Here is a 26,099-nt window from a genome sequence, read left to right on the forward strand (position 1 = left end):
GTAACTCAGTTATAATGTGTCTAGAGTCATGTTGATGGTAACTCAGTTATAATGTGTCTAGAGTCATGTTGATGGTGTCTCAGTTATAATGTGTCTAGAGTCATGTTGATGGTAACTCAGTTATAATGTGTCTAGAGTCATGTTGATGGTAACTCAGTTATAATGTGTCTAGAGTCATGTTGATGGTAACTCAGTTATAATGTGTCCAGAGTCATGTTGATGGTAACTCAGTTATAATGTGTCTAGAGTCATGTTGATGGTAACTCAGTTATAATGTGTCTAGAGTCATGTTGATGGTAACTCAGTTATAATGTGTCCAGAGTCATGTTGATGGTAACTCAGTTATAATGTGTCTGGAGTCATGTTGATGGTAACTCAGTTATAATGTGTCTAGACTCATGTTGATGGTAACTCAGTTATAATGTGTCTAGAGTCATGTTGATGGTAACTCAGTTATAATGTGTCCAGAGTCATGTTGATGGTAACTCAGTTAGAGTCATGTTGATGGTAACTCAGTTATAATGTGTCTAGAGTCATGTTGATGGTAACTCAGTTATAATGTGTCTAGAGTCATGTTGATGGTAACTCAGTTATAATGTGTCTAGAGTCATGTTGATGGTAACCCAGTTATAATGTGTCCAGAGTCATGTTGATGGTAACTCAGTTATAATGTGTCTAGAGTCATGTTGATGGTAACTCAGTTATAATGTGTCTAGAGTCATGTTGATGGTAACTCAGTTATAATGTGTCTAGAGTCATGTTGATGGTACCTCAGTTATAATGTGTCTAGAGTCATGTTGATGGTAACTCAGTTATAATGTGTCTAGTGTCATGTTGATGGTAACTCAGTTATAATGTGTCTAGACTCATGTTGATGGTAACCCAGTTATAATGTGTCTAGAGTCATGTTGATGGTAACTCAGTTATAATGTGTCTAGAGTCATGTTGATGGTAACTCAGTTATAATGTGTCTAGAGTCATGTTGATGGTAACTCAGTTATAATGTGTCTAGAGTCATGTTGATGGTAACTCAGTTATAATGTGTCTAGAGTCATGTTGATGGTAACTCAGTTATAATGTGTCTAGAGTCATGTTGATGGTAACTCAGTTATAATGTGTCTAGAGTCATGTTGATGGTAACTCAGTTATAATGTGTCTAGAGTCATGTTGATGGTAACTCAGTTATAATGTGTCTAGAGTTATGTTGATGGTAACTCAGTTATAATGTGTCTAGAGTCATGTTGATGGTAACTCAGTTATAGTGTGTCTAGAGTCATGTTGATGGTAACTCAGTTATAATGTGTCTAGAGTCATGTTGATGGTAACTCAGTTATAGTGTGTCTAGAGTCATGTTGATGGTAACTCAGTTATAATGTGTCTAGAGTCATGTTGATGGTAACTCAGTTATAATGTGTCATGTTGATGGTAACTCAGTTATAATGTGTCTAGAGTCATGTTGATGGTAACTCAGTTATAATGTGTCTAGACTCATGTTGATGGTAACTCAGTTATAATGTGTCTAGAGTCATGTTGATGGTAACTCAGTTATAATGTGTCCAGAGTCATGTTGATGGTAACTCAGTTAGAGTCATGTTGATGGTAACTCAGTTATAATGTGTCCAGAGTCATGTTGATGGTAACTCAGTTAGAGTCATGTTGATGGTAACTCAGTTATAATGTGTCTAGAGTCATGTTGATGGTAACTCAGTTATAATGTGTCTAGAGTCATGTTGATGGTAACTCAGTTATAATGTGTCTAGAGTCATGTTGATGGTACCTCAGTTATAATGTGTCTAGAGTCATGTTGATGGTAACTCAGTTATAATGTGTCTAGTGTCATGTTGATGGTAACTCAGTTATAATGTGTCTAGACTCATGTTGATGGTAACTCAGTTATAATGTGTCTAGAGTCATGTTGATGGTAACTCAGTTATAATGTGTCTAGAGTCATGTTGATGGTAACTCAGTTATAATGTGTCTAGAGTCATGTTGATGGTAACTCAGTTATAATGTGTCTAGAGTCATGTTGATGGTAACTCAGTTATAATGTGTCTAGAGTCATGTTGATGGTAACTCAGTTATAATGTGTCTAGAGTCATGTTGATGGTAACTCAGTTATAATGTGTCTAGAGTCATGTTGATGGTAACTCAGTTATAATGTGTCTAGAGTCATGTTGATGGTAACTCAGTTATAATGTGTCTAGAGTTATGTTGATGGTTACTCAGTTATAATGTGTCTAGAGTCATGTTGATGGTAACTCAGTTATAGTGTGTCTAGAGTCATGTTGATGGTAACTCAGTTATAATGTGTCTAGAGTCATGTTGATGGTAACTCAGTTATAATGTGTCATGTTGATGGTAACTCAGTTATAATGTGTCTAGAGTCATGTTGATGGTAACTCAGTTATAATGTGTCTAGACTCATGTTGATGGTAACTCAGTTATAATGTGTCTAGAGTCATGTTGATGGTAACTCAGTTATAATGTGTCCAGAGTCATGTTGATGGTAACTCAGTTAGAGTCATGTTGATGGTAACTCAGTTATAATGTGTCTAGAGTCATGTTGATGGTAACTCAGTTATAATGTGTCTAGAGTCATGTTGATGGTAACTCAGTTATAATGTGTCTAGAGTCATGTTGATGGTAACTCAGTTATAATGTGTCTAGAGTCATGTTGATGGTAACTCAGTTATAATGTGTCTAGAGTCATGTTGATGGTAACTCAGTTATAATGTGTCTAGAGTTATGTTGATGGTAACTCAGTTATAATGTGTCTAGAGTCATGTTGATGGTAACCCAGTTATAATGTGTCTAGAGTCATGTTGATGGTAACTCAGTTATAGTGTGTCTAGAGTCATGTTGATGGTAACTCAGTTATAATGTGTCTAGAGTCATGTTGATGGTAACTCAGTTATAATGTGTCATGTTGATGGTAACTCAGTTATAATGTGTCCAGAGTCATGTTGATGGTAACTCAGTTATAATGTGTCTAGACTCATGTTGATGGTAACTCAGTTATAATGTGTCTAGAGTCATGTTGATGGTAACTCAGTTATAATGTGTCCAGAGTCATGTTGATGGTAACTCAGTTAGAGTCATGTTGATGGTAACTCAGTTATAATGTGTCTAGAGTCATGTTGATGGTAACTCAGTTATAATGTGTCTAGAGTCATGTTGATGGTAACTCAGTTATAATGTGTCTAGAGTCATGTTGATGGTAACTCAGTTATAATGTGTCTAGAGTCATGTTGATGGTAACTCAGTTATAATGTGTCCAGAGTCATGTTGATGGTAACTCAGTTATAATGTGTCCAGAGTCATGTTGATGGTAACTCAGTTATAATGTGTCCAGAGTCATGTTGTTTGTAACTCAGTTATAATGTGTCCAGAGTCATGTTGATGGTAACTCAGTTATAATGTGTCTAGAGTCATGTTGATGGTAACCCAGTTATAATGTGTCTAGAGTCATGTTGATGGTAACTCAGTTATAATGTGTCTAGAGTCATGTTGATGGTAACTCAGTTATAATGTGTCCAGAGTCATGTTGATGGTAACTCAGTTATAATGTGTCTAGAGTCATGTTGATGGTAACTCAGTTATAATGTGTCTAGAGTCATGTTGATGGTAACTCAGTTATAATGTGTCTAGAGTCATGTTGATGGTAACTCAGTTATAATGTGTCTAGAGTCATGTTGATGGTAACTCAGTTATAATGTGTCTAGAGTCATGTTGATGGTAACTCAGTTATAATGTGTCTAGAGTCATGTTGATGGTAACTCAGTTATAATGTGTCTAGAGTCATGTTGATGGTAACTCAGTTATAATGTGTCTAGACTCATGTTGATGGTAACTCAGTTATAATGTGTCTAGACTCATGTTGATGGTAACTCAGTTATAATGTGTCCAGAGTCATGTTGATGGTAACTCAGTTATAATGTGTCTAGAGTCATGTTGATGGTAACTCAGTTATAATGTGTCATGTTGATGGTAACTCAGTTATAATGTGTCTAGAGTCATGTTGATGGTAACTCAGTAGCTGTAGCTGATGCAATATCTAATCGTTTCCATTGTAAATGTCTACATAATATAGGATGCAGTAATAAACTGCTTTGATATGTCCCTACTAAGTGCTAGAGGAGTCACTACAGACACCCTGGTTCGAATCCAGGCTGTATCACAACCGGCCGTGATTGGGAGTCCCATAGGGTGGCGCACAATTGGCCCAGCGTCGTCCGTGTTCGGCCGTCATTGTAAATAAGAATTTGTTCTTAACTGACTTGCCTACTTAAGTAAAGGTTAAATATATATATATATTTTTTAAATAAGCTACTGTAGGTTCATTCAGAACAGTGTCCGACTCGCATTAGGTTTTCTATACACTACCGCCACCGTGTGGGTACAAAGCTAGATTGCAGATTTGATGAAAATCGAACTTGAGACAGTGCTGATATAACTAGCCTAATTTATTGTCAGGTAGTATTATATAGCGCTATGACTAGTAGCCATATCAATAATAGGATACAATGCATGACGGACACAAAGACACCAACATAGCAAAACGAATATAAAGTGGGCTATTGTGAAAGGTAAATAAATAGCCTTCTGTGTTTGTTTATGTTTTACCCTCTAGTGGTCGCACAGCACCTCCATTCTGTGTTTGTTTATGTGTTACCCTCTAGTGGTCGCACAGCACCTCCATTCTGTGTTTGTTTATGTGTTACCCTCTAGTGGTCGCACAGCACCTCCATTCTTTTATGTTTTACCCTCTAGTGGTCGCACAGCACCTCCATTCTGTGTTTGTTTTACCCTCTAGTGGTCGCACAGCACCTCCATTCTGTTATGTTTTACCCTCTAGTGGTCGCACAGCACCTCCATTCTGTTATGTTTTACCCTCTAGTGGTCGCACAGCACCTCCATTCTGTTATGTTTTACCCTCTAGTGGTCGCACAGCACCTCCATTCTTTTATGTTTTACCCTCTAGTGGTCGCACAGCACCTCCATTCTGTTATGTTTTACCCTCTAGTGGTCGCACAGCACCTCCATTCTTTTATGTTTTACCCTCTAGTGGTCGCACAGCACCTCCATTCTTTTATGTTTTACCCTCTAGTGGTCGCACAGCACCTCCATTCTTTTATGTTTTACCCTCTAGTGGTCGCACAGCACCTCCATTCTTTTATGTTTTACCCTCTAGTGGTCGCACAGCACCTCCATTCTGTGTTTGTTTATGTTTTACCCTCTAGTGGTCGCACAGCACCTCCATTCTGTGTTTGTTTATGTTTTACCCTCTAGTGGTCGCACAGCACCTCCATTCTGTGTTTGTTTATGTTTTACCCTCTAGTGGTCGCACAGCACCTCCATTCTGTGTTTGTTTATGTTTTACCCTCTAGTGGTCGCACAGCACCTCCATTCTGTGTTTGTTTATGTTTTACCCTCTAGTGGTCGCACAGCACCTCCATTCTGTGTTTGTGTATGTTTTACCCTCTAGTGGTCGCACAGCACCTCCATTCTTTTATGTTTTACCCTCTAGTGGTCGCACAGCACCTCCATTCTGTGTTTGTGTATGTTTTACCCTCTAGTGGTCGCACAGCACCTCCATTCTTTTATGTTTTATGTTGTCCATAATCAGGTGACACACAGCCCAGGCAGGCAGCAAAGGCGGTGAGATATTCTGGTCCACCGGAGTGATCGCTTGCCCGGCCTATCAGAGCGGGCGTCTCCGCTGTCTGACCCGATAAGGGCGGGCTCTATGAACAGGGCGCAGTGAGCTGTGAAACTTGTTCCGTGTAAAGTTGAGTAAATTGCTGTATGGCTGCAGATCTCAAGGGAAGTGATTCCCTTTCAAATCACGCCTTCTGCTTTGTTTTCGGTGCGTAAAACACTGCTTAAACGGCTTCTGGACTATCGTCAAAACGTTATTTACAACTATCACATGATGCTGCATTATATGACAAGTTGTAACTTCAGGCTATAAGGGTGGCATCTTCCGGATAGTGTGAAATCACGGAGGCTCTAATTGAAAGGATTTCTTCATAAGTGTTTGATGTATAATAGACGTGGAAATCAGTAAGTTGTGAAGGAGGGCATCCGCACACATGTTGCAACTAAGCGCAACATTCGATTTGCAGCAGGATGTGGTGTCAAGTATATTTAAGAAAGAGGCGACTGTAGGAAGAATCAAAGGTAAGAGCTATCCGGTTGTGTCGCTCGACCGATATCCAAAACCTGTACGTTGTGCCTTTACGCACAAGGTGACAATGTGTGACAAATACCATGATAGTAGTGACACATGTAATGGCAAAATGTATGTTTTCCTCTACAGAATACTCAGGGATCGTTGACACTCGGATCCTCAACATTGAAAGGGATGGAGGAGTCCTCTACTCCTGGAAAGTAAGTGGACACTGGGCAAGGGGCATTCACATAGCATTATAATGGGTAGGTCAAGCGTGACGTCCCACACATAACCAATAGTGCTCTCTTCGGGACGTGGTGGGAACATTCTCTCTGTCTAGGGTGCATCCCAATGGCACCCTATTCCTTATAGTGCAGCATCCCAATGACACCCTATACCCTATAGTGCACTACTTTTGACCAGGGCCCATAGGGATCTGGTCAAAAGAAGTGCACTATGTAGGGGTAAGGGTGCCATTGGGACGTAGTCTCCAAATAGAAGCCCAAAACTCATGACAGACCACTGCAGCTGAATAAGATACTGGTTAAGAGCTACTGGTTAAGAGCTACTGGTTAAGAGCTACTGGTTAAAAGCTACTGGTTAAGAGCTACTGGTTAAGAGCTACTGGTTAAGAGGTATTCTGTTTCTTTATAACATAGAGTTGTTCATAAAGTATCCTCAGACTGTGAGGGAGTGTTAAGCCCTGCATAGACAGCTGAGATGTCATGGGCATAAGTATAGGTCATTACACACACACACACACACACACACACACACACACACACACACACACACACACACACACACACCACACACAGTCATTATGAGCCGTAATGGCTTTCCTCCCTCCTCTCATCTCTCAGGGGACAACAGGGACCACCAGGATCGGGAAATACGACCCCAATACCAGACAGAATAAGGTAGAGCTTCCTCTGTGTGTGTGTGTGTGACTGTGTTTGACTGTGAGTGTGTGACAATAAGAGTGAGTGAGTGAGTGAGTGAGTGAGTGAGTGAGTGAGTGAGTGGGTGAGTATGTGTGTGTATGCCAGCACATAGTCTTAATGGAATGTGAGGTTACTCCTGGTACACTGCCCGATCACCACCAGCTGTTTGTAGTGTTCATCATGGGCCCTAACCCCTCTCCCCTGTCCCCTTACCCCTCTCACCTCTCCCCGTACACTTCTCCCCTTACCCCTCTCCCCTTACCCCTCTCACCTCTCCCCTTACCCCTCTCCCCTTTCCCCTCTCCCCTCTCCCCTCTCCCCTGTCCCCTTACCCCTCTCCTCTAACCCCTCTCCCCTCTCACCTCTCCCCTTACACCTCTCCCCTAACCCCTCCCCTGTCCCCTTACCGCTCTCCCCTAACCCCTCTCCCCTCTCCCCTAACCCCTCTCCCCTGTCCCCTTTCCCCCCTCACCTTTCCCCCCTCACCTCTCCCCTTACACCCCTCCCCTAACCCCTCCCCTAACCCCTCTCCCCTCTCTTCACAGCTCCTCTACACATTTGACAAGCAGGTGTGTGTCAGCAGCTGTTCTCTGAATAAGGAGGAGACTCTGCTGGGTAAGGACCTGTTCATGGACTTAGAGATAGAATGCGTAGAACATAGAGATACATTAATTGTTCTATTGAATTCTATGGTGTAGAACAGATAAAACTCTAGAATCCATGGTATTCTAATTCTATATAACACACATGCGTAGTACAAAGACACACAGACAGTGAAACAAGGATCCTCACTAAGTGTTGAGCCAGTGTCTCCTCTTCTAGTGTGTCAGTGTTAGACTAGATACAGGTTTTCCTACATATAGCCTACTGACATTTCCAGTCCAAGATTGGGATCACCCCGTGGGAGTATCTTGTCATCACGAGAGAGGAACAATGTCTTGTGACTGAGCCGACAGCCAAGAGCCGTTGTATTGAAGTCACTGAACCCACATCAACTCACATACTTGTCTTTTAATCTCATTTTTAGCAGTCAGTTTGGCACAGAGGACAAGAACAGAGGAGCGCCTCAGACCAGGTACCTGTCTCCCCTTGGCCCGACCCCCCCTTGCCACACACACACACACACCTCCCAACGCTGATACAGACAAACACAGAGGCTGAAGATTAGAGAAATGCAACTAGACAGATAACCATGTAAATCTACAGTGTGTTATGAAGAGGGAAGTGGTAAGCTGCTGATAACTAGCTCTCTGTTTCCCTCTGTTTCCCTCTGTTTCCCTCTGGTTCTCTCTGGTTCCCTATGGTTCCGTCTGGTTCTCTCTGTTTCCCTCTGTTTCCCTCTGGTTCTCTCTGGTTCGCTCTGGTTCTCTCTGGTTCTCTCTGGTTCGCTCTGGTTCTCTCTGGTTCTCTCTGGTTCTCTCTGGTTCTCTCTGGTTCCCTCTGGTTCTCTCTGGTTCTCTCTGTTTCCCTCTGTTTCCCTCTGTTTCCCTCTGTTTCCCTCTGTTTCCCTCTGGTTCTCTCTGTTTCCCTCTGTTTCCCTCTGTTTCCCTCTGGTTCTCTCTGGTTCTCTCTGAGCCAATAGGGAGACAGACCTGTGGCTGTATTCACTACAACTCTAATAGTCAGATGGGTAACATTCAGGATGTTATTAAGTATCTATCCACACATGCACCACAGGTTTTTAAGTGTTTCAAGTGTACTCTACACGACAGGTTCAAACTGTACACAACTATTGGCTGTAGGCCGCACTATATCGGTCACCTGTATGTGTTGGAATGAGTAACAGTTATCACACGGGCAGCACAGGCGGTGAAGCAGTTTTCTGCTGTTTCAGGTCAGTGAAGTTAATCATTACCATATATAACACCTTTCCCCTTGTTCTACTCCTAGTTTCAAAATGTCTGACCCTCCTCATTGAGATCCATCCCATTAACAACACTAAGGTCCTGAAGGCTGTCGACTGCCGGGTCAGAGTTCAGGTATAGAGCTGTATTGTTTTGTACTGGGCCTCTACTGTACTCTTATCAGGAACACCTATTACAATGAGCTTCCCCTCGGTTGTTATTACATTGATGTAACAATGTGCTATAACATGGTTATACTACAAAGAATGTTAACCAGTCATCTTTGGTTTCATACAGTTCATCCATCCAGACACAGAGAGGGACTCAGTGCTAGAGAGTCACCTGCTGCTGGTAGCAGAAGATGGCTGTGAGTATCTGGGATGTGAAGTGGTGTTAAATCTCTGAGGGTCACAGCTTTTAACTATGATAGTACAAAGACATTAGATGACACTGTTTTTTGTTTTTTGGAGAGTTTGACTACTGGGCCTTCAGGGTTTAGGCTTTGAACTTTGACCTTTGACCTTTCAGATGTGGAGCAGCTCCATGTGATGCTGGTCAGACAAGAGGGTTACAGAGTGGTAAGAAACACTGTCACAGACTATAGAGAGCTGGAATGGAATGCAACTGTTCCGTAGTGACATCACTTCCTGTTGACTGGTGTTCTAACAGGTGATGTTGAACCCAGAGTGCCTGGCCAAAGACAGGGTGGCAGAGGAGTTCAGCTGGGTCCAGTGGGACAGCCAGACACAGAGACTCTTCTACCTCACACACAGGGTAACATACCATATATACAGTACCAGTCAAAAGTTTGGACACACCTACTCATTCAAGGGTTTTTCTTTATTTTTTCTATTTTCTACATTGTAGAATAATAGTGAAGACATCAACACTATGAAATAACACATATGGAATCATGTAGTAACCAAAAAAGTGTTAAACAAATCTAAATATATTTTATATTTGAGATTCTTCAAAGTAGCCAGCCTTTGCCTTGATGACAGCTTTGCACTGTTGGCATTCTCTCAACCAGCTTCACCTGGAATGCTTTTCCAACAGTCTTGAAGGAGTTCCAACATATGTTGAGCACTTGTTAGCTGCTTTTCCTTCACTCTGCGGTCCAACTCATCCCAAACCATCTCAATTGGGTTGAGGTCGGGTGGTTGTGGAGGCCAGGTCATCTGATGCAGCACTGCATCACTTTGCTTCTTGGTCAGATAGTCTTTACACAGCCTGGAGGTGTGTTGGGTCATTGTCCTGTTGAAAAACAAATGATAGTCCCCATTAAGCACAAACCAAAGTAGGGTGGCTACTTTAAAGAATCTCAAATATAAAATATATTTGGATTTGTTTAACACTTATTTGGTTACTACATGATTCCATATGTGTTATTTCATAGTTTTGACGTCTTCACTATTCTACAATGTAGAAAATACTAAAATAAAGAAAAACCCTTGAATGAGAAGGTGTGTCCAAACTTTTGACTGGTACTGTAGGTAACACACAGTAGGCTCTGATCTGGGCAACAACACCTTCAACTAATATGTTCTATTTCTTTTGAATTGTGAAGACGAATGCAGAAATTCCTCCTGATAATGCAATAATGACCTCCCTTCTTTCTCTGTCAGGAAAAAGCTGTGCTGAAATGTGTGCAGTTCTGCCATGACCACAACTGTGAGACCTTGGTGAGCCTAGCAGTAGAAATCATTTAATCATCAACACTTTATGGGTAGTGTTTCAGGTCAGGCTACTTAATGCTTCCCCCTCTTTCTGACAGTTTGAGCTTGAACTGGAGTTGCCCTCTAACCCTTTCACCTGTATGAGGTAAGAATGAAAAGTAAAATTAAATTAAATAACATAACTTTTCAGCTAAACGGTGTATTTCCTGAAAACAGTTCATCAATATTCAGCAATTTCTAGTGATGCTGTATGGATAACTCCTTGTGTGTTTGACCCTCAGGTTTGTTAACCTGGGCTTTGACCATCACCAAGAGACACAGCATGAACGGGAGGAGATGAGGATGGTGGTGATCACCAATAAAACAGGCACGTTTTGTTTGAACATAAACTGATTCACCTCCATACTGTATTGATAATGAACTATGCTCAGAGAACATTCCTCTCTCATTGAGTTTGTCATTACTTTTTGTTTGACATGGGACATGAATGGAAACAGAGGGTAAGTGCTGTAGCTGCTGTGATCTAGATGAACTGGGTCACTCCTTGATCAATGGACAGTTCAGTTCACCACCAGCACAATCACACTCACTTCACAGAGCCCAGATTTATAGAACTTCTCAATTCTCAAGATTGCATTAGTCAAGCTGCACAATTGGAAATGCTGCAGGCTTCCCAATCGTAAAAATAATGAGTGTTTCTTTGAAAGGCCTATCAAATCTAAAGATGGTTGACGACGGCCCAGGGCCAGGATCATAATCACTTCACTGTGCTACTTATTCCAAATGACATTCAAGATTCAACCAATAAAACACTGTTGCTTTTAATAAGACCCCAATCAATACCACATTGTTAAAATGCTATCCTTCTGCTTCTGCTTCTTCTGGTTCTGCTTCTGCTTCTTCTTCTGGTTCTGCTTCTTCTTCTTCTGCTTCTTCTGGTTCTGCTTCTGCTTCTTCTTCTGGTTCTGCTTCTGGTTCTGCTTCTTCTGGTTCTTCTTCTTCTTCTGGTTCTTCTTTGTATTCATCTGTTGTTAGAGTGTAATTGGTTGTTTTAATACCTGATCCTTACTGTTGATTGCAGGGAGTATGTGTGTGTGTTACAGCCAGCCTGCTTGTGCCGACCAGGAGATCAAATACACCATAGTCCTGGTGCACAGAGGTTCAGTATTATACGTCTTACCATGTTGCATTAGTTCCATACATTATTCACAAATGACTAATTAAGTTCCGTCAGGGAAAATCCAAAGTTCTTCTAAGTTTCAAGTTGTACATTGTAACCAACAGAGCCTCTCTGCCCTCTACAGGCTGCAGTAAAACGTTCTCAGTGGCTCTGGATGGCACCCCTAGTCCATGTAGTACAGATCTCCTCCCTCTCTTCATCCCTATAGGTCAGTCAACACATCTGTCTCACAGACGGCCTGTCCATCCTATCACAGCCCCTTAGAACCTGCTGAAACACTCCCACACAGCCCATCCATCCTATCACAACCCCTTCAGTACCTGCTGGAACACTCCCACACAACCCATCCATCCTATCACAACCCCTTCAGTACCTGCTGGAACACTCCCACACAACCCATCCATCCTATCACAACCCCTTCAGTACCTGCTGGAACACTCCCACACAGCCCATCCATCCTATCACAACCCCTTCAGTACCTGCTGGAACACTCCCACACAGCCCATCCATCCTATCACAACCCCTTCAGTACCTGCTGGAACACTCCCACACAGCCCATCCATCCTATCACTACCCCTTCAGTACCTGCTGGAACACTCCCACACAGCCCATCCATCCTATCACGACCCCTTCAGTACCTGCTGGAACACTCCCACACAACCCATCCATCCTATCACAACCCCTTCAGTACCTGCTGGAACACTCCCACACAGCCCATCCATCCTATCACGACCCCTTCAGTACCTGCTGGAACACTCCCACACAGCCCATCCATCCTATCACGACCCCTTCAGTACCTGCTGGAACACTCCCACACAACCCATCCATCCTATCACAACCCCTTCAGTACCTGCTGGAACACTCCCACACAGCCCATCCATCCTATCACGACCCCTTCAGTACCTGCTGGAACACTCCCACACAGCCCATCCATCCTATCACGACCCCTTCAGTACCTGCTGGAACACTCCCACACAGCCCATCCATCCTATCACGACCCCTTCAGTACCTGCTGGAACACTCCCACACAGCCCATCCATCCTATCACGACCCCTTCAGTACCTGCTGGAACACTCCCACACAGCCCATCCATCCTATCACGACCCCTTCAGTACCTGCTGGAACACTCCCACACAGCCCATCCATCCTATCACGACCCCTTCAGTACCTGCTGGAACACTCCCACACAGCCCATCCATCCTATCACGACCCCTTCAGTACCTGCTGGAACACTCCCACACAGCCCATCCATCCTATCACGACCCCTTCAGTACCTGCTGGAACACTCCCAGACAGCCCATCCCCCTTTAGTACCTGCTGGAACACTCCCATACAACCCATCCATCCTATCACAGCCCCTTCAGTACCCACTGGATCACTCCCATACAGCCCATCCATCCTATCACAGCCCCTTCAGTACTCACTGGAACACTCCCATACAGCCCATCCATCCTATCACAGCCCCTTCAGTACCCACTGGATCACTCCCATACAACCCATCCATCCTATCACAACCCTTTCAGTACCCACTGGAACACTCCCACACAGCCCATCCATCCTATCACAACCCCTGATAGTGGTACTTCTACTTGGCACTGAGGAAGTGGTTTTAGGAGTTATTTGTGATAAGATGTTTATTATTATTGTACAGTAGACATTTACATAAGAGAACAAACAAATAAACCAACCAAAAACATTTGAGGTCATTCCAAGATAGCTGATGAATATACGTAGACTAGCCTGCTGTTCTCTGCCCAGGTTACTACGTGGTGGTCTACCTGTCTGGTCACTTACTGCACTGCATCAACACCAGACAACAGGAGCTGCTCTGCCACAGTCTCTTCCTCTCAGGTAAGGCTAGACCTGGGGCATGTTCATCAGGACACACCGTAGCCAATTGTTTTGCAATGGAAAAGCAAATGTAGTTTTTTTTTACGGTTGAGATACCTCTGTGTTTCACTCCATTACGTGTCTATGAACACGACCCTGGTTACCAACACAAGTGGACTATATGAGGAATAGGGAGTCATCTGAGATGCAGCCCAAGTGTGTGTTTGTTAAACTGGCCTCAGTGTAACTGTGTTGCAGGTGTTGATGATGGCCTCAGTATAACTGTGTTACAGGTGTTGATGATGGCCTCAGTATAACTGTGTTACAGGTGTTGATGATGGCCTCAGTGTAACTGTGTTACAGGTGTTGATGATGGCCTCAGTGTAACTGTGTTACAGGTGTTGATGATGGCCTCAGTATAACTGTGTTACAGGTGTTGATGATGGCCTCAGTGTAACTGTGTTACAGGTGTTGGTGATGGCCTCAGTGTAACTGTGTTACAGGTGTTGATGATGGCCTCAGTGTAACTGTGTTACAGGTGTTGATGATGGCCTCAGTATAACTGTGTTACAGGTGTTGATGATGGCCTCAGTATAACTGTGTTACAGGTGTTGGTGATGGCCTCAGTATAACTGTGTTACAGGTGTTGATGATGGCCTCAGTGTAACTGTGTTACAGGTGTTGATGATGGCCTCAGTGTAACTGTGTTACAGGTGTTGATGATGGCCTCAGTATAACTGTGTTGCAGGTGTTGATGATGGCCTCAGTGTAACTGTGTTACAGGTGTTGATGATGGCCTCAGTGTAACTGTGTTGCAGGTGTTGATGATGGCCTCAGTGTAACTGTGTTACAGGTGTTGATGATGGCCTCAGTATAACTGTGTTACAGGTGTTGATGATGGCCTCAGTATAACTGTGTTACAGGTGTTGGTGATGGCCTCAGTATAACTGTGTTACAGGTGTTGATGATGGCCTCAGTATAACTGTGTTACAGGTGTTGATGATGGCCTCAGTATAACTGTGTTACAGGTGTTGATGATGGCCTCAGTGTAACTGTGTTGCAGGTGTTGGTGATGGCCTCAGTATAACTGTGTTACAGGTGTTGGTGATGGCCTCAGTATAACTGTGTTACAGGTGTTGGTGATGGCCTCAGTATAACTGTGTTGCAGGTGTTGGTGATGGCCTCAGTATAACTGTGTTACAGGTGTTGGTGATGGCCTCAGTATAACTGTGTTACAGGTGTTGGTGATGGCCTCAGTATAACTGTGTTGCAGGTGTTGGTGATGGCCTCAGTATAACTGTGTTACAGGTGTTGGTGATGGCCTCAGTATAACTGTGTTGCAGGTGTTGGTGATGGCCTCAGTATAACTGTGTTGCAGGTGTTGGTGATAGCCTCAGTATAACTGTGTTACAGGTGTTGATGCAGAGCTGGGTGTGTTGGGATCAGACAGTGTGGTGTTGTCTCTACCTGAGTCCTCTCTGCTGGACCTGAACACAGGCAGGATGTTCACTGTAGACCTCAACCCCTCCTTCCTAATGGACCTACTGCACTGCAGGTAGAATGGACTAGAATGGACTAGAATGGACTAGAATGGACTAGAATGGAGTAGAATGGAATAGAATAGAATGGAATAGAATAGAATGGAATAGAATAGAATGGAATGGAATGGAATAGAATGGAATGGAATAGAATGGAATAGAATAGAATGGAATAGAATAGAATGGAATAGAATGGAATAGAATAGAATGGAATGGAATAGAATAGAATGGAATAGAATAGAATGGAATAGAATGGAATAGAATGGAATGGAATAGAATGGAATAGAATAGAATGGAATGGAATAGAATAGAATGGAATAGAATGGAATGGAATAGAATGGAATAGAATAGAATGGAATAGAATGGAATAGAATGGAATAGAATAGAATGGACTAGAATGGAGTAGAATAGAATGGAGTAGAATGGAGTAGAATGGAATAGAATGGAATAGAATGGAATAGAATAGAATAACATAGATACAATATAGCTCAATCCATTGTTGAATGGAAAATGGTCTTGAGTGTTGGAGTGTGTATTTCATGCTTACTGCATGTAGAAAGTACTGGAGCATTGGGTATTATATTGATGCTACACTTCACACTCTGTTTATGTAGTATTCATGATGTCTGTGTGCTCTGTGCTGTAGCCACAGTAGACCTGATGCTCAACGCCTGGCTGCCCTGCACTGTCTGCTGCTCTACATGGGACCCAACGCTGCACTACAACTGAAGGTAGGAGATGCAAGCAAAACCCCGGAGAACACTTTGCTCAGAGAGAGAGAGAGAGACACAGAGGGTGTTTAAAAATATATATGTCACCTTTATTTAACCAGGTAGGCTAGTTGAGAACAAGTTCTCATTTACAACTGTGACCTGGCCAAGATAAAGCAAAGCAGTGCGACACAAACAACAACACAGAGTTACACATGGAATAAACATGGAATGACCTTAGTTATCCAAACTTCCGAATACTGCCCCCTATCCCTAAAAAGTTTTAACTTGGCTTTCGAAGACCTTAGAAAGGCAGGGTAGGATAGATATAGGTCCGTAGCAGTTTGGGTCTAGAGTGTCTCCCCCTTTGAAGCGTGTGTGAGATAGAGAGAGATGTTTTGGAGGGAGAAGTTCAGGACTGGGTTCTGACCATGAGTCAGGTTGTTTATAACAGAGAAAGTGCTGCACTTGAAATTTCCATCTGCAGTACTTGTTCTAAATGGTGTCTCTGTGGCCATGACAACTCACTAACACAGTTAGAGAGGTAACCCATCTTAGAGGTCCACGAGGACGAGGCTGCTGTGGTTTTATCAATTCTGTGGAAGCCCCTTACATAACATGGTTTTATACATGTGTGGTAACACTGGAATTACTATAGTAACAATACCAAGATGTTGTTACATAGCATAGCCCGGGTGTTACTTCATGTGTTTTCTCTGCAGATCATAGATTGGATCTGTGACAATGTCATGCCGTTCGACACCTTCGATCAAATTCAGGAATTTATTCTGGGTAAGTGGAACAAGACTTATCATCATTTTAAAATCTATTTTTGTGGTGTTTTATGGAAGAATCATCGTCTCCCTTCAACGACAGCGTCACTGTACAGGCTCATCTATAAGAAGTGTCTCAGTCTGGATGAAGTCCTACCCTACTCCTCTGTGTTTGAGAAGAAGAAGGTACCCGAGGGTCTCGACCAGGTCCCTGGTGTCACCTGCACCACAGAGCTCCATGCTGAACCAGTGTTCAAAGGAAAGGTAAGATATCTGTCACACACTCTAGCTATTCAACTACCCGATCAGTCACGTGTGTCATATTTAGTGATTTATTTCGAGGTTAGACACTAGGGGGCAGACAGGAGTGGGAAGCAGATCCAGTGCTCAGTAACAGATAAAGAATGCATATCTAATGAATTCAATGAAGAAGAGTTGTGTTGAAAGAAGGGACGTGATAATATTATATAATCTGGGCTATTTCCAATGAAATACCCAGTGATTATTCTGTAGATGGAGGCCTTCTTTAATTAAAGGCAAAACATTAACCATTTGTTACAATCAAGTGCATTTTATTTAATGTTATGCAGTAGGAACCCCATGTCATAAATCATTTTGTTTCCAAGGAGGTCTCAAGATGACCATAAAAGATGGACTTATTTTGCACAAACAGTAAAAGTAGTAAACATCTGGTGTTTACTAGATGTTTGGTAATGTTTCGCTGCAGGCCAGGAGTCTCCAGGGCTTTTGGGAAGAGCTGCAGTGGAGCACAGAAAAGATGAAGTACTTTGAGGCGGTTCCAAACCCACGATACAGAACATCTCAGAACCTGCCAGACTGGACCAAGCTGCTCACTACCCTGGTGAGTTCTGTTCAGACCTAGAAATATGTAGCAGCATTGGTGAGTTCACACATATTAGAGGATCAAACTGCAGATCCAGAACCTCTCACAGTCTGCTAGACTGGACCACGCTGCTAACTACCCTGGTGAGTTCACACAGAGAGACTGGACTATAGATTATCTCTGGGAGCTCAGTCCAACACAGGAACCATGGTCTCTCTCTCTGATCCCAAGCTTTACACTGCAGCTAGCAGTAGAACAGTATGGAACCATGGTCTCTCTCTCTGATCCCAAGCTTTACACTGCAGCTAGCAGTAGAACAGTATGGAACCATGGTCTCTCTCTCTGATCCCAAGCTTTACACTGCAGCTAGCAGTAGGACAGTATGGAACCACGGTCTCTCTGTCTGATCCCAAGCTTTATACTGCAGCTAGCAGTAGGACAGTATGGAACCATGGTCTCTCTCTCTGATCCCAAGCTTTATACTGCAGCTAGCAGTAGGACAGTATGGAACCATGGTCTCTCTCTCTGATCCCAAGCTTTACACTGCAGCTAGCAGTAGGACAGTATGGAACCATGGTCTCTCTGTCTGATCCCAAGCTTTACACTGCAGCTAGCAGTAGGACAGTATAGAACCATGGTCTCTCTCTGATCCCAAGCTTTACACTGCAGCTAGCAGTAGGACAGTATGGAACCATGGTCTCTCTCTCTGATCCCAAGCTTTACACTGCAGCTAGCAGTAGGACAGTATGGAACCATGGTCTCTCTCTCTGATCCCAAGCTTTACACTGCAGCTAGCAGTAGGACAGTATGGAACCACGGTCTCTCTCTCTGATCCCAAGCTTTACACTGCAGCTAGCAGTAGGACAGTATGGAACCACGGTCTCTCTCTCTCTGATCCCAAGCTTTATACTGCAGCTAGCAGTAGGACAGTATGAAAACATTCATCATTTCCAATTCCTGACATATTCTCTTATAGAACCACTTCAACAGGTTCCTAGCGTTTAAGAGCGTCGTTGGGTCAGTAACCGAAAGGTCGCTGGCTCGAATCCCTGAGACGAATCTGTTGTTTCCTTGAGCAAGGCAATGGACCCTAATTGCTCTTGTAAGTTGCTCTGGATAAGAGCATCTGCTAAATCAGTGATTCCCAACCAGGGCTACTAGGACCCTGGGGGCACTTGGACTATCCACAGGGGGTACTTGAGAAGACTCACGACACCATAGGTCTACTGGTAACATCCACATGAGGGGGTACTGCGGGCAGAGCAACATTTAGCTGGTGGTACAGTAACAGGTTGGGAACCACTGTGCTAAATGACTAACATGGACATGTAAAATGTAGTACAGTATACCTTCATAAGAGGAAGTTAGAGAACACATTCCTCCCTCTGTCTGTTCCAGAAGTCAGAGAACACATTCTACCCTCTGTCTGTTCCAGAAGTTAGAGAACATGTTCCTCCCTCTGTCTGTTCCAGAAGTCAGAGAACACATTCTACCCTCTGTCTGTTCCAGAAGTTAGAGAACATGTTCCTCCCTCTGTCTGTTCCAGAAGTTAGAGAACACATTCTTCCCTCTGTCTGTTCCAGAAGTTAGAGAACACATTCTTCCCTCTGTCTGTTCCAGAAGTCAGAGAACACATTCTTCCCTCTGTCTGTTCCAGAAGTTAGAGAACATGTTCCTCCTTCTGTCTGTTCCAGAAGTTAGAGAACATGTTCCTCCCTCTGTCTGTTTCAGAAGTCAGAGAACAAGAAGGCGTCTAACTATCTGCGTCACATTGAGGAGAACACTAAACAGTAGGTGGAGAACCGAAGAGCGAAGGGTCTCTTGTGTGTTGCAGAATGTTGTGTGTGTTGGAGGAAGCGTGTTGGTGGGGTACAGAGGAACTTGACTATTGAAAGCACAGATAGACAAACTCACAGGGATCAATGACATTGATAGATATTAACACACAGGGATCAATGACATTGATAGATATTAACACACAGGGATCAATAACACTGATAGATATTAACACACAGGGATCAATAACACTGATAGATATTAACACACAGGGATGAATAACACTGATAGATATTAACACACAGAGATCAATAACACTGATAGATAATAACACTCAAACATACAGACAGTTTCCACTTAAAAGTCAAGTAAGTCATCATCTGATATTTCCTCTGTTATTTTCAGAGTTCTGTCGATGGTGGACAGCTGGAATCTTGGTAAGATGTCACATTCTAAAAGTCACTATCAATTAATGTTAGTAGAAGGAATGTAAGAAACCTTGTCTCTCTAGGAATGTAAGAAACCTTGTCTCTCTAGGAATGTAAGAAACCTTGTCTCTCTAGGAATGTAAGAAACCTTGTCTCTCTAGGAATGTAAGAAACCTTGTCTCTCTAGGAATGTAAGAAACCTTGTCTCTCTAGGAATGTGAGAAACCTTGTCTCTCTAGGAATGTAAGAAACCTTGTCTCTCTAGGAATGTAAGAAACCTTGTCTCTCTGGGAATGTAAGAAACCTTGTCTCTCTGGGAATGTAAGAAACCTTGTCTCTCTAGGAATGTAAGAAACCTTGTCTCTAGGAATGTAAGAAACCTTGTCTCTAGGAATGTAAGAAACCTTGTCTCTAGGAATGTAAGAAACCTTGTCTCTAGGAATGTGAGAAACCTTGTCTCTAGGAATGTGAGAAACCTTGTCTCTAGGAATGTAAGAAACCTTGTCTCTCTAGGAATGTAAGAAACCTTGTCTCTCTAGGAATGTAAGAAACCTTGTCTCTCTAGGAATGTAAGAGACCTTGTCTCTCTAGGAATGTAAGAGACCTTGTCTCTCTAGGAATGTAAGAGACCTTGTCTCTCTAGGAATGTAAGAGACCTTGTCTCTCTAGGAATGTAAGAGACCTTGTCTCTCTAGGAATGTAAGAGACCTTGTCTCTCTAGGAATGTAAGAGACCTTGTCTCTCTAGGAATGTAAGAGACCTTGTCTCTCTAGGAATGTAAGAGACCTTGTCTCTCTAGGAATGTAAGAGACCTTGTCTCTCTAGGAATGTAAGAGACCTTGTCTCTCTAGGAATGTAAGAGACCTTGTCTCTCTAGGAATGTGAGAAACCTTGTCTCTCTAGGAATGTAAGAGACCTTGTCTCTCTAGGAATGTAAGAAACCTTGTCTCTCTAGGAATGTAAGAAACCTTGTCTCTCTAGAAATGTGAGAAACCTTGTCTCTCTAGAAATGTGAGAAACCTTGTCTCTCTAGGAATGTGAGAAACCTTGTCTCTCTAGGAATGTAAGAAACCTTGTCTCTAGGAATGTAAGAAACCTTGTCTCTAGGAATGTAAGAAACCTTGTCTCTAGGAATGTAAGAAACCTTGTCTCTCTAGAAATGTGAGAAACCTTGTCTCTCTAGGAATGTAAGAAACCTTGTCTCTCTAGGAATGTAAGAAACCTTGTGTCTCTAGGAATGTAAGAAACCTTGTCTCTAGGAATGTGAGAGACCTTGTCTCTCTAGGAATGTGAGAAACCTTGTCTCTCTAGGAATGTAAGAAACCTCGTCTCTCTAGGAATGTAAGAAACCTCGTCTCTCTAGGAATGTAAGAAACCTTGTCTCTAGGAATGTAAGAGACCTTGTCTCTCTAGGAATGTAAGAGACCTTGTCTCTCTAGGAATGTAAGAGACCTTGTCTCTCTAGGAATGTAAGAAACCTTGTCTCTCTAGGAATGTGAGAGACCTTGTCTCTCTAGGAATGTGAGAGACCTTGTCTCTCTAGGAATGTAAGAAACCTTGTCTCTAGGAATGTAAGAAACCTTGTCTCTCTAGAAATGTGAGAAACCTTGTCTCTCTAGGAATGTAAGAAACCTTGTGTCTCTAGGAATGTAAGAAACCTTGTCTCTAGGAATGTGAGAGACCTTGTCTCTCTAGGAATGTGAGAAACCTCGTCTCTCTAGGAATGTAAGAAACCTCGTCTCTCTAGGAATGTGAGAAACCTCGTCTCTCTAGGAATGTGAGAAACCTCGTCTCTCTAGGAATGTGAGAAACCTCGTCTCTCTAGGAATGTGAGAAACCTCGTCTCTCTAGGAATGTGAGAAACCTCGTCTCTCTAGGAATGTGAGAAACCTCGTCTCTCTAGGAATGTAAGAGACCTCGTCTCTAGGAATGTAAGAGACCTTGTCTCTAGGAATGTGAGAAACCTTGTCTCTCTAGGAATGTAAGAAACCTTGTCTCTCTAGAAATGTGAGAAACCTTGTCTCTCTAGGAATGTGAGAGACCTTGTCTCTCTAGGAATGTAAGAAACCTTGTCTCTAGGAATGTGAGAAACCTTGTCTCTAGGAATGTAAGAAACCTTGTCTCTAGGAATGTGAGAAACCTTGTCTCTCTAGGAATGTAAGAAACCTTGTCTCTCTAGAAATGTGAGAAACCTTGTCTCTCTAGGAATGTGAGAAACCTTGTCTCTCTAGGAATGTGAGAGACCTTGTCTCTCTAGGAATGTGAGAAACCTTGTCTCTAGGAATGTGAGAAACCTTGTCTCTCTAGGAATGTAAGAAACCTTGTCTCTCTAGGAATGTGAGAAACCTTGTCTCTCTAGGAATGTGAGAAACCTTGTCTCTCTAGGAATGTGAGAAACCTTGTCTCTCTAGGAATGTAAGAAACCTTGTCTCTCTAGGAATGTAAGAAACCTTGTCTCTCTAGGAATGTAAGAAACCTTGTCTCTCTAGGAATGTAAGAAACCTTGTCTCTCTAGGAATGTGAGAAACCTTGTCTCTCTAGGAATGTGAGAAACCTTGTCTCTCTAGGAATGTGAGAAACCTTGTCTCTAGGAATGTAAGAAACCTTGTCTCTCTAGGAATGTAAGAAACCTTGTCTCTCTAGACCTTGGTATTGGTCCTTTGGCTATGAAGCTGTTATTATGATTATTATTCCTAGAATAACACTGGTATATTAAGACGCTGGCAGGTCATTTAACGTGAGCTCATTTACCCTTGACTACAGATAGGAAATGTTTTCTGCTTCAGTTTAAGAAATCCCCCAACTTGAGTTTCAGGGTCACATACTTGAGTCCACTGGAGAACATCGCTCTCGGAGCTCACAGTTGTTGATGATTCATCATTCAGGGAGAGAGAGAGAAAAGAGGGGAAGAATGCCACATGGTTATATAAGAATGGGAGGAGAAGGGCGTCTCTCGCTTTCTTTCTTTCTCCCTCTCTTTTTTCTCCTCTCCTTCACTGCTTCCTGACCCCAGTGCAAATGTGGTAGCTCAACCACGAGATTGGACATCGCTCTACCTCAACCTCACATGGGCCACGCTCGGACAATACACACCCTCACTCTCTGTCACACACTGCTCTCTCGCTCAGAACTGCAGTTCTGAAATACATTAAAAAGCGTCAAGACTTCTGCCTGAAGCCCATACACGCCGCAGCGTACATGTTGGACCCCAAGTATGCTGGCAAGAGCATCCTGTCTGGTGCAGAGATCAACAAGGCCTATGGTGTCATCACTACCATGTATACCATGGATGAGGGCAAGGTTCTTGGCAGTCTGGTGAAGTACACTTCCAAGCAAGGGCTTTGGGAAGGAGATGCAATATGGCAGTCGTGCCAACATATCTCATCAGCCACCTGATGGAAAGGACTTTGTGGATCTGAGGCTCTTTCCCCTGTTGCCTCCAGCATCCTCCAAATCCCACCAACATCAGCCGCCTCAGAGCGCAACTGGTCCTTGTTTGGGAACACACACCAAAGCACACAACAGGCTGACCAATACCAGGGTTGAACAATTGGTGGCCATCCGGGCAAATTTGAGGCTTTTTGAGCCTGACAACGAGCCATCCTCAACCAGGTTGGAAAGTGACAGTGAAGATGAGGCCTCAGAGTCTGATGTTCAAGAGGTGGACATTGAGGAGGTCCAGGGAGAAGACATGGAAGCCTGAGAGGAAGACAACCAAAGCTTTAGTTTCTACACTATCATTTTATGATATTATGTTTATGTTGAAAAAGTTTTTGGGAGCTGCGATGAATCATTGGGGATCATTCAATATTCCCTTTCTTTTGCTGTTCAGTGAAATCATCCCATGTGACGAGTCAACTCATTTAATTCAAGTTCAATTTGTAACTAAATTGTTTTTTAAAATTTCTATTGGAAGGAAGGAATAATTTGAATTATGTCTACTTATGATAAGGTAAAAGGTTTATGTGTCTGTCTCCATATGATATAGTAAATATATCCAATGCAAAAAACATCAATATTTAAAGGTTATTAATTTGCATATATTCCTGTTTATTCCTGTTAATTCCTATGGAAAGTTTCCACCTCTGAATATTCCTCAAAATGTGCAACCCTATTCACTCATCTCTCTTAAATCATTAGGCAATCCCCTTCCTCTTCCTGACTCATGACTGTTTGTTTTGTTCAACTCTTTGAGATGTCATGAAAAGTCTAAATACACGGTGTTATGGTTTACCTCTGCAGATCAGAAAGTGGTTCCGTTGTTCCAGGAGGAGGATAGCCAGCAGAGGGCGCTCATAGGCCTGGTGAGTCAGAGGATACAGCAGCCATCATACTCTGGGTGGAAGGTGCCCTCGGCACAGACAGATCTAGGATCAGCTTACCCTCCCCAGATCCTAATCTTAACCATTAGGGGGGGAAATGTTAAACTGATCTTAGATCAGTGTCAGCACTGTTTTAGTGCTGGGTTGGAATGCAGGCTTGTCCAGCTTACCAAGACCAAGGTTCATCAGGGCAGGCAGTTAGCTGACAACACACACACAATGATAAAAATAGTTGTCCCTTTTCCATCCTGACATTGCAGTCTATTCCCAGGAGTTTTTAGCCTTACAGCAGTAACTATTTCCATCCTGAAATTGCTGTCCCTGAGGTTTAGGTGACGTTAGCTTTTCAGCAGGTTCTGTTCTACCTATCCCCCGTTGTAAAACACTAGGGTAGATGTGGTCCTCTCAGCATCACCCAGCAGGGTAACTATTCTACCTATCCCCCGTTGTAAAACACTAGGGTAGATGTGGTCCTCAGCATCAACCAGCAGGGTAACTATTCTACCTATCCCCAGTTGTAAAACACTAGGGTAGATGTGGTCCTCTCAGCATCACCCAGCAGGGTAACTATTCTACCTATCCCCAGTTGTAAAACACTAGGGTAGATGTGGTCCTCTCAGCATCACCCAGCAGGGTAACTATTCTACCTATCCCCAGTTGTAAAACACTAGGGTAGATGTGGTCCTCTCAGCATCACCCAGCAGGGTAACTATTCTACCTATCCCCAGTTGTAAAACACTAGGGTAGATGTGGTCCTCTCAGCATCACCCAGCAGGGTAACTATTCTACCTATCCCCAGTTGTAAAACACTAGGGTAGATGTGGTCCTCTCAGCATCACCCAGCAGGGTAACTATTCTACCTATCCCCAGTTGTAAAACACTAGGGTAGATGTGGTCCTCTCAGCATCACCCAGCAAGGTAACTATTCTACCTATCCCCAGTTGTAAAACACTAGGGTAGATGTGGTCCTCTCAGCATCACCCAGCAGGGTAACTATTCTACCTATCCCCCGTTGTAAAACACTAGGGTAGATGTGGTCCTCTCAGCATCACCCAGCAGGGTAACTATTCTACCTATCCCCAGTTGTAAAACACTAGGGTAGATGTGGTCCTCTCAGCATCACCCAGCAGGGTAACTATTCTACCTATCCCCAGTTGTAAAACACTAGGGTAGATGTGGTCCTCTCAGCATCACCCAGCAGGGTAACTATTCTACCTATCCCCAGTTGTAAAACACTAGGGTAGATGTGGTCCTCTCAGCATCACCCAGCAGGGTAACTATTCTACCTATCCCCAGTTGTAAAACACTAGGGTAGATGTGGTCCTCTCAGCATCACCCAGCAGGGTAACTATTCTACCTATCCCCAGTTGTAAAACACTAGGGTAGATGTGGTCCTCTCAGCATCACCCAGCAGGGTAACTATTCTACCTATCCCCAGTTGTAAAACACTAGGGTAGATGTGGTCCTCTCAGCATCACCCAGCAGGGTAACTATTCTACCTGTCCCCAGTTGTAAAACACTAGGGTAGATGTGGACCTCAGCATCACCCAGCAGGGTAACTATTCTACCTATCCCCAGTTGTAAAACACTAGGGTAGATGTGGTCCTCTCAGCATCACCCAGCAGGGTAACTATTCTACCTGTCCCCAGTTGTAAAACACTAGGGTAGATGTGGTCCTCTCAGCATCACCCAGCAGGGTAACTATTCTACCTATCCCCAGTTGTAAAACACTAGGGTAGATGTGGTCCTCTCAGCATCACCCAGCAGGGTAACTATTCTACCTATCCCCAGTTGTAAAACACTAGGGTAGTCTAGCTGTGGTCCTCTCAGCATCACCCAGCAGGGTAACTATTCTACCTATCCCCAGTTGTAAAACACTAGGGTAGATGTGGTCCTCTCAGCATCACCCAGCAGGGTAACTATTCTTAGACCCGTCAGCTCTGCTCCCAGCAGGCTATTCCATCTGCGGGTTAGATAGGTCTCTCCTGCTCCAGGAGTGTGTATCTGCAGTGTGTGTGTGTGTACCTGCAATGTGTGTGTGTATCTGCAGTGTGTGTGTGTG

General features: G+C 43.3%; 1 protein-coding gene across 6 annotated transcripts in view; it reads left to right on the forward strand.

Annotated features, from left to right (window-relative positions):
• The first annotated feature begins 5,798 nt into the window (after positions 1 to 5,798).
• Positions 5,799 to 26,099, forward strand: part of LOC120031732 (gamma-secretase activating protein) — a 38,187-nt gene continuing 17,886 nt past the window's right edge. For 4 of the 6 annotated variants that reach the window (XM_038977513.1, XM_038977516.1, XM_038977517.1 and 1 more), the window contains exons 1-23: positions 5,799 to 6,180; positions 6,320 to 6,390; positions 7,036 to 7,092; positions 7,662 to 7,731; positions 8,144 to 8,191; positions 9,007 to 9,095; positions 9,258 to 9,327; positions 9,489 to 9,538; positions 9,630 to 9,734; positions 10,586 to 10,642; positions 10,735 to 10,781; positions 10,918 to 11,003; positions 11,718 to 11,795; positions 11,941 to 12,024; positions 13,575 to 13,667; positions 15,060 to 15,201; positions 15,831 to 15,915; positions 16,617 to 16,686; positions 16,771 to 16,931; positions 17,395 to 17,529; positions 19,243 to 19,301; positions 19,693 to 19,724; positions 23,958 to 24,019. In XM_038977513.1, the coding sequence (XP_038833441.1) occupies positions 6,093 to 6,180; positions 6,320 to 6,390; positions 7,036 to 7,092; positions 7,662 to 7,731; positions 8,144 to 8,191; positions 9,007 to 9,095; positions 9,258 to 9,327; positions 9,489 to 9,538; positions 9,630 to 9,734; positions 10,586 to 10,642; positions 10,735 to 10,781; positions 10,918 to 11,003; positions 11,718 to 11,795; positions 11,941 to 12,024; positions 13,575 to 13,667; positions 15,060 to 15,201; positions 15,831 to 15,915; positions 16,617 to 16,686; positions 16,771 to 16,931; positions 17,395 to 17,529; positions 19,243 to 19,301; positions 19,693 to 19,724; positions 23,958 to 24,019 (1,839 nt within the window). In that variant the 5' untranslated portion in view covers positions 5,799 to 6,092. Of the gene's footprint in view, positions 6,181 to 6,319; positions 6,391 to 7,035; positions 7,093 to 7,661; positions 7,732 to 8,143; positions 8,192 to 9,006; positions 9,096 to 9,257; positions 9,328 to 9,488; positions 9,539 to 9,629; positions 9,735 to 10,585; positions 10,643 to 10,734; positions 10,782 to 10,917; positions 11,004 to 11,717; positions 11,796 to 11,940; positions 12,025 to 13,574; positions 13,668 to 15,059; positions 15,202 to 15,830; positions 15,916 to 16,616; positions 16,687 to 16,745; positions 16,932 to 17,394; positions 17,530 to 19,242; positions 19,302 to 19,692; positions 19,725 to 23,957; positions 24,020 to 26,099 lie in introns of all 6 variants that reach the window. The other 2 variants (XM_038977514.1, XM_038977515.1) reach the window with 2 other exon arrangements.

Source organism: Salvelinus namaycush, chromosome 38, assembly GCF_016432855.1.
Source record: "Salvelinus namaycush isolate Seneca chromosome 38, SaNama_1.0, whole genome shotgun sequence".
In the NCBI taxonomy this organism is placed as follows: domain Eukaryota; kingdom Metazoa; phylum Chordata; class Actinopteri; order Salmoniformes; family Salmonidae; genus Salvelinus; species Salvelinus namaycush.